A 7,856-nucleotide genomic window follows, 5' to 3' on the forward strand; every position below is an offset into this window, starting at 1 on the left:
CTCCGATGCATTGTAGAAAGAGTTTGATGCGGTTCGGAGAAATTATGTCAGCCAAGATCGACGCATGGGCTCGGCAGTCTATTCCGATAGCCGACAGCATTCGAAGGGCTGCAGCGATCGTCATCAACACCTACACTGTAGGACGACTGTACATAACTAGGTTGCATTTGTTACTATGCAAGGCAATGACGTGCTTAGACAACAACATCTTGCCGTCCGCGCGTTCGTCGGCGTGACTATGCCATCGTGCAACATCTATCTCCTAGTTAGGGTAGTCACAAAGCATGGTGGTCTACATGGCATATACGATAGCTGTGCAATAGGTATGGGTCTCGTGTGTTGATCATCACAGTGGGCTCGCAATAGCCAAAGGCGGAAGTGCAAAGACGCGATCGACACAGCTACTGCAGGATACACTTCAAGTTTACAAACACGATGGTTCACAATGATGCATCCGTTGTCGGCCACATTACCAAATGCTGAGAGCACATGAAAACGGGTCGATGGCATTCCACTGTGTCGAAAATTGAGGGCCTCAGTTCCATTATCCCGAATACTGCTGCAACTCCACGCTTCCAGGAGAGTGAGTTGGCCATTTTCTTTCGCATTAGATTTGATTCAAACCCGACCGATATAACACCACCTGCGAGCTGTAATCCGATTGTCTTCGTGCGTCAAGGCTGCAAAATGTACAGGCCGAATCAGTTCCATACTACTCTCGCAGCACTCTTTTTTAGTGCGTCGTTAATATTGCATTTCGCGGCCAAAGGCATCGAACCTGATGACTTGGACTGCGCAAAAGCAGTATCATCATGGTGTAGGTTTTTGAATTCCCTGCCCAATGGTATCATGGATGCAGTTTGCTTACCTTTCCAAAGCGCCCGCCTTCAGTGCCATAAAATATCAATGGGAAACATTCCAAAATGGATTCTCACAGAAATCCATTTACCGAGGACAGCCAACTGCTGAGCTCGAAATTGCTTGGTTGGAATCTCTCCCAAGTGAGTATATTTCCGTTAATCTGAAGAAAAGGCCTGTAGCGTGCGCAAAACTTATGATCAATACAGGTAACCCGATACTCATATCAAAGGACAAGCTCAATGAGCTGCAGCTCCATGACCAGGACTACTTAGAAGCCAATGGGGAATTCGAAGGCAACGTCTATGGAAATCTCGAGGTTTTTAGAAATCTGGGCTGTCTTAATCTATTGAGGCAACATACCTACAGGGGCGAGTTCGACTATTCATTCCTGCGCTCTTTCCAAGGTAGTGAGGAGATGATCATGCGAAGGGTAGATGCATGCGTCCAGAGATTGAGGGAGGTGCTCATGTGTTCAGGGGATGCCACGCCGTATTTGATCATGTTGACACCCGAGAAGAAGACGAAGGAGTCTCCGGACTTCAACACACTTCACTATTGCCGGGATTATGATGCAATTTTAGATTGGGCTAAAGACAATGAGGCCCCAAGTCATGGACATTTCCCAGATTGGTACGAATTTGCTATTGTATAGAGTTGAAAGAAATAAACTCCTTTGATTTGACGTTCTATTCATTTCGCTTAATTGCTACATCTACAAAACCACCCTTAATTATTGTATAATACTTGTAGTTGCCTTGACAGGCTTTATGTAAGCAACTTTGGTACTAGATCAGTATATCACTTCGGGGTATGGTGCTGCCAGAAAAAAATTGGAACTTTTACGTGACTCGCTTATTAAAAGCTAAGCGCCTCCCCTTGTAAGATCCCGGGCGACTAGATGCGTTATCATAACCCATCCTTTGTCCACCATCGTAGATATTACCTCAACACCCGTCTAGAGTGTACAGTTTTTTTTCATACTATCAGACAATGTCAAACCCTTTGCATGGACAGCGGATACGCCATAGGTTTTCTTGGCTAAGCCATACCGGAACGCTTATTCTTGGGCTCTTCGTAGGCTCCCTCTTGACTCAATCTTTCACATTGGACGCCAATCCTGAGAATTGCCGTCAAGTAGGTCTTTCTACAGCAAAGCCTGCGGAAGTTATAGCTGCCCAAGAGTCATATGCGACGCAATGTCCTGAATGTGCGTAGACTACCTACAGAGCAACAAAAAAGCACAACTTGGCGTTTGCTTATATATCACAGCGCTGGAGGTTCTAAGTCCCACCCACGGATTCATACAACGAAGAAGCGTGCGAGTAAACGGAACATATAACATACCAAGCCCCTTTAAGGGACCGCCGGGCCCAGATGTGGAAGCAGCTTGGGCACGATATTTCCAGAGTAAGTGGCCGTGGGCAGCCCGTCTTCCGAAAATAGAGGCAGGGGCCTTTTGTCTCGCCATGTGCTTAACATTATCCAGACTGGACCTTCACAGTTGACGAGCATACATACCGCTCATCAAGGCCACAACATCCAGAAGCTGCCGTTCGCATGGCGACCGGAGAAAATGAGGGATTCTTGGCCAGCTTTGAGGCGACACACCAATTGCACTGTCTCTATAATCTCTTTCGAGCTTCTTATCTTGACTACTACGAAGATGAGCGCAGGGACTATGAAGCAGACCCGGCAAAGTGGCACGAGCGGGTTGATCATTGCACAGATATCATAAGACAGAAATTAGAATGGTGCGTAGGACGTCTAGCTAAGCGCGACGATTCGTGCCAAAGAGTCAAAGACTATTTCACAGACTGATACAGAATGAGAATACAGTGATCGCGATACGACTCTAGTCTCCTACAATTGGGTCAGGGGCAAAGGTACGCCGATGGCAAACTTCAATGTTGAGAGGATGTGTCCAGAATGGTCAGAGATGGACTTGTGGCTTGAGGAACATGGCATTGGAAATAAAATGCCCCCCAAGCCCTCAAATGTGGTGGAACTGGATCAAATCCCCTGAAAGTAGTGTAGAATATTCTCGACTATATCAATCATGATGGTCCCTTTGGTCTCTCTCATTTTCTCGCCTTCGCAACCCTTGTGATCCATGATGCTTCAATTAGCCACCTATACCCTACAAGACACCAAGTCTACCGGGTCAACACTCCAGTGCGATGTCGGTGGCGCTGTCGACACTGCGCAAGTAATAGCACTGCCGATCTCATGCGGCTACGTAGTAGGTACCTAAGTAGGTACCCGCCATGCCGACTGGTGCTTAGGGCCCATTAGGTCCCTATAAAGGTGCTGGCACCCTCTCCAGCACCGCTAAACCACTAACAATTAGCTGTCTGGGTGCTAGCATCACCATAATACAATAATAATGATAATGTCTGGGCCATCCAACACAGCTATCCGCGACTTCGCCGAAGGAGAGCCGTTGAAGAATCCAGAGACGGCTGACTACGAGACATGCTGCCAACATTGCGGCAGCCCGTACTATGTGAAGCAGCGTCGCCATGGCCAAATCATCATCTTCTCCCTTGTTCTATTCGCGCTTCTTGTGACCCTGGGAAAGACGCTGATGGGCCAGCCGGTCGAGGGGATGAAATTTCCCGACCCAACGCTACAATTATTTTGTATGTTTCCATGTCTTCTGGTGTACAAGCTCTCGCTGCCTGCTAGATAGCTCTTCCAGTCAACGGTACTAACTATCACTCAGCGCCTGCGAATGACATTGTGGAATACAAGCATCACATATTCGATCGCAGTAGGGGCCAGGGTAAGACGCCATTTCAGGGTTGGCCGTCTGACGAAATCGACAAGACATGGCAGGATGCATACATAGGTAAGGCTCCCTAGCCTTCGGCCAAATAGTTTTTAACTAAACAATTCTTCCTAGCTGGCATGCTCACTACCGTCGACCATGATACGGCGAAGGAACTTCCAGAGGAAACTGAGCGTTTACCAATCTCTGGAAGGGAGGACGAGTATTTGGTGACTCTCGATGTTTTCCACCAGATGCACTGCCTAGACATTGTCCGGATGGCATTATACCCTCACAGATACGACAAGAGCTTCTATCTAGCGAATGGGACTATAGATTATTGTAAATGGCTTCACGTAGGTAAGCAGCGACAGCTCCACCCGCCACATCAGCCGCTTCCCAAGACCGAGTTCGCTGCGTATTTGAGGATCCATGTGTTGCCTCCTTCCTATACTGATTCTAACCTAAGATTATTCATAGATCATTGCATAGACCAGCTGCGGCAGGCACTTTTATGTAATGCAGACGTCAGCGTCGTCTACTATCAATGGAGCGACGTGGTGGAAGGAATACGGCCTATGGTGAATAACCAGCACACTTGCCGTAACTACGACAAGATCCTGGAGTGGGCCAAAGAAAGGAACGTCGCGGAGCATGATTGGCACCCAAGCCGTCGTGTGATCGAGGAGGAGAACGGGACGTTCAGTATTTTCCAGGGTAGAAATCACGCTCTAGGCGATGAGGGAGAGTGTAACGCAATCTAGTTCAATATGAGGAAGTACCTATATTTTTTAGTTAGCCACAGTTATCAGATCTCGCTGTACGACATTTTAGACAGTGTATATACTGTGCGACTAGCCCAAGCAAACGTAATAGACACAAATCGATACCATAACTGGAATATGCCAAACAAGGTCAACATGAGATTTACTACAGTTTCTCTCTGCACATATAACGGTTGGATACTGGGACTAATCCTGGACCTAGCTATGTTCTTTTCAGCAAAACGTCATGAGCTGGGTAGGGATATGTTGGTGTATATATTTAGCAGCAGCATTACTGCAACTGGTCTTAGTTATCTTGGAAGTAACGCCGTCTGAGCTCAGAAAGCCTTTGAACCATATCGTAATACCCCAGGCGTTTCAAAGGCTGTCTAGAGGCAGGAAGCGTAGGGCATTAGTTGCTATGCAGCTGAATATTTCGGGCCCGAAGGTATATCCACCCAGTATTATTTATCATACGAAGCCAAGCCACGATCAATCCTACAACTAATTGATAACTTATGAGTGACATCATTTGATGCAGTCCAGCAGCTGTCAGAAAATAGTAGTTTGAAGAAGTAGTGCAATGGTTTAGTTAGGGCTAGTGTATCTACGATGTGTTCATCTTCCAAGTTTTCGGCACTCATATACGGCATGGCACCCTAATCGTCTTTGGAGCTAGCCTCTTCTTGAAGGATGCAAGACTATCCTGTATCCAAAACACGCGTCCAAAGAAGCAGGCGGTTACTGTTAAGTATGTATGTTAGAACACTTCGAGAAGGACGTTGAGTATGGCGTCAGCGTATTGCCTATAGTTGAGTTCACGATAGACCCCGCAACACGCACCTCGGCGTCTACTAGTACAGAAAAGGATTTAAGGAATCTGCTGGGCGTTACACTAAAAACAGCTATGCTGCGACTCACCAGATCGGACTGTGAGGCCACTTTACACAGATATCACACCTTGCCATCACATTAACCGCCATAGTCTAGCCAAGGGCAGTCAGGGGTTCAAACCTACACTATCGTTACCTAATTCGAATATGTTACAAGTATGGATTCCACTTGTAGGACCCGATCCCAGACGTACTAGCACAGGGTTATAAGCAGCTAACGACTAGCCTGGTAGATCACATAGCCGGTCACTCCCGGTATAGGCGGCAACTAAACTGTAAGCGTGAACTTGTATTTCACGTGAGGTGGTAAAAATAAGGGCCGCCACCAGGAGCAATACTGTTTAAGCTTTAAGGCAACTGCTAGCCGTTTACAACTGTGCAGTAACAAAAGCCGTGAACTTATCTCTCTAGGCTCACTCTTCATGCACCATTGCCATGGGACTCATTCTAGGATACTCATTGAAGGGTCATATCTATCGTTTGGTATCACCTTACTATCTACTGGAGAGAAACCTACTATATTTATAGTGGTAAACATAAACGGCAGTCTCTTTCCCTATCATGCCAGGTGATGGGTAACCTTACAGTCTCTATGCTCAACCCTCAACTTTTTAGACCAGGAAGTGCAGAGCTAAAGCGGGCCAAGAAACGCGAGGCACAGCGGAAATATCGTAAGTTGAACAATTCGAATGCTCTTAACCTTGATTCTTGACTATTCGCACTATATTTGACGCCGACGCTTAGTATTATCACTTTCTAGGACATCATCTTCGACAACATAAGAAAGAGAAGGGTTCGAACAACTCTCGGCAGTTGGAAAAGACAAGGGACGATGGGACTAGGAGTACAAGGTTATTTCACGAATTCTACGTATACTGGTGAAGTTAATATAACTAACTATCAGAAGTAATGATGTCAACGAAAGTCCTAAAACGATCGTGCCACAAGACCTAGACATTAACGATAAGAACGAGCCCATTCCTCGCTCGCCCGCTCTAAAAGCCGAAAACGCACGGCAGCCACGTCAGCAGCACCCACCCCTCTCAGACGATAACGAACAACGCGATCAGCAAGCAATCTCGACCTCAACTGCGGCACAGTTCGTGACTCCACAGCCCACCCATCCTTTACCAGCATCATTTGAAGATATGTTCTCTATGACTAGTTTGGCCATCATAGAAGGGGGGGTAGCAGAGCCAATAGACGATCAGCAACTTCCGGTATATCACACAGCTCTACTTGATCTACCTAGTACTTTAGATAATCGTTGCGATCTGTTTCCAACTCACCATGCAATGGACAGCACTACTCCGCGGATAACACCGAATACTCTATGGGGGAATTTTGAAGATACCACTGAGCCGACTGAATTAGGACATATATTTCAAGACTCGAGTCAAAAAATTAGACAGATGTCTATCCTACACGATCCCATGATTGATGAGAACGGTAGCAAGACCCAGGGTACTCAGAGACAAGCGACTTCTTCGCTTGCGTATAGTCCATTTACAACAGCAACAAACAATCTACCCAGTCCAGCCCCAAGTCAAAATGGAGAAGGACACCAGAAGAGGCCATCGCAAGCTACATCCACCGCATCAGACTTCTCACCGTCAGCTCACATGCCTGCCATAAAACCCATCGCCGTCAACACGGCGCCAGAGCTGCAAGGCTGTACACCCCTCTTTCAGGCCGTTCTGCTTTGCAATCTGAAGATTGTAGCGATTCTGGTGGCTAGGGGATGTAACATCAACACTCTCAACGGGATAGGACAGACCGTATTGCATGTGGCGGCACAGAACGGCCATGTTGAAATGGTTGAATACTTAATAACCTGTGGGATAGACTTGGACCATCAGGACAATGGAGGAAACACCGCACTCCATTTTGCAGTTATAAATGGGTATGAAGGCATCGTGGAGTTACTTGTCAGTGCGGGCGCGAAGATGGATATCATGAATAATTAGCTAGGAATTGTAATAACACTGTTATTGACTTACCACGAACATCTATCGTGGCTAACTATGACCTAAATCGCTAATATCAGGCTACAATTTGCGGTCCCATCCCGGGTGATTGTTCAACCCTTGGGTAGGTCATTCTGGAGATAGGGGAAGGTATAAAGGTATACCGGGTACCGCGGATCTTTTGGCGGGCTAGCTGATCATCCATGTGCTGCAGAGTCATATGCACATGCCGCTCGAGCGAGCGTGCAGGGTCGCCAGTATTTGGCTTCTGAACCCCATGGTAACCACCATAAGTACGCGCGGCAGCTCCGAAGGGCTCTTAAGCGTACCGGTAACGGCGCTGCTATGGGCCTAGGCTAGGTAACTCGGTCCATGTTCTTATAGCCCAGGTATTTCTCCTATTTCGGGTATCCAACAGCGCAGCGAAGACCTGGTGCCTAAAATCTTGTTAACAAATTCAAGCAGATTGCCCGACCCTAACCACATCTGTGTCATCTGTACAGCGACAATTGTTACACGTGTAACCTCTGTACCGGTTGAAGCATGCAGTTCGCCTTGCACTTCGGCCGTACGAAGGACCATTGCAGGCTGTTCATGACCTTCC

General features: G+C 47.1%; 4 protein-coding genes across 4 annotated transcripts; all 4 read left to right on the forward strand.

The window, feature by feature from the left end:
- The first annotated feature begins 67 nt into the window (after positions 1 to 67).
- On the forward strand, positions 68 to 1,544 carry F5B22DRAFT_228666 (uncharacterized protein). The gene is made up of 3 exons (XM_047969826.1): positions 68 to 817; positions 879 to 1,001; positions 1,068 to 1,544. Exons 1-3 carry the CDS (start codon positions 490 to 492, stop codon positions 1,511 to 1,513), a joined length of 897 nt encoding a protein of 298 aa, XP_047830046.1. The 5' UTR covers positions 68 to 489; the 3' UTR covers positions 1,514 to 1,544.
- Positions 1,545 to 1,798: 254 nt separating this feature from the next.
- Positions 1,799 to 2,948, forward strand: F5B22DRAFT_610555 (uncharacterized protein). The gene is made up of 4 exons (XM_047975219.1): positions 1,799 to 2,068; positions 2,131 to 2,268; positions 2,348 to 2,612; positions 2,698 to 2,948. Exons 1-4 carry the CDS (start codon positions 1,852 to 1,854, stop codon positions 2,882 to 2,884), a joined length of 807 nt encoding a protein of 268 aa, XP_047830047.1. The 5' UTR covers positions 1,799 to 1,851; the 3' UTR covers positions 2,885 to 2,948.
- Positions 2,949 to 3,218: 270 nt separating this feature from the next.
- F5B22DRAFT_610556 (uncharacterized protein) lies at positions 3,219 to 4,523 on the forward strand. The gene is made up of 4 exons (XM_047975220.1): positions 3,219 to 3,500; positions 3,584 to 3,709; positions 3,764 to 3,988; positions 4,109 to 4,523. The coding sequence occupies exons 1-4, from the start codon at positions 3,245 to 3,247 to the stop codon at positions 4,390 to 4,392; spliced, it is 891 nt and encodes a 296-aa protein (XP_047830048.1). The 5' UTR covers positions 3,219 to 3,244; the 3' UTR covers positions 4,393 to 4,523.
- Positions 4,524 to 5,610: 1,087 nt separating this feature from the next.
- On the forward strand, positions 5,611 to 7,854 carry F5B22DRAFT_610558 (uncharacterized protein). Its single transcript, XM_047975221.1, has 3 exons — positions 5,611 to 5,956; positions 6,046 to 6,136; positions 6,193 to 7,854. Exons 1-3 carry the CDS (start codon positions 5,857 to 5,859, stop codon positions 7,250 to 7,252), a joined length of 1,251 nt encoding a protein of 416 aa, XP_047830049.1. The 5' UTR covers positions 5,611 to 5,856; the 3' UTR covers positions 7,253 to 7,854.
- Positions 7,855 to 7,856: the final 2 nt, after the last annotated feature.

Source organism: Xylaria bambusicola (genome assembly GCF_022495145.1).
Source record: "Xylaria bambusicola strain CBS 139988 unplaced genomic scaffold F5B22scaffold_26, whole genome shotgun sequence".
NCBI lineage: Eukaryota > Fungi > Ascomycota > Sordariomycetes > Xylariales > Xylariaceae > Xylaria > Xylaria bambusicola.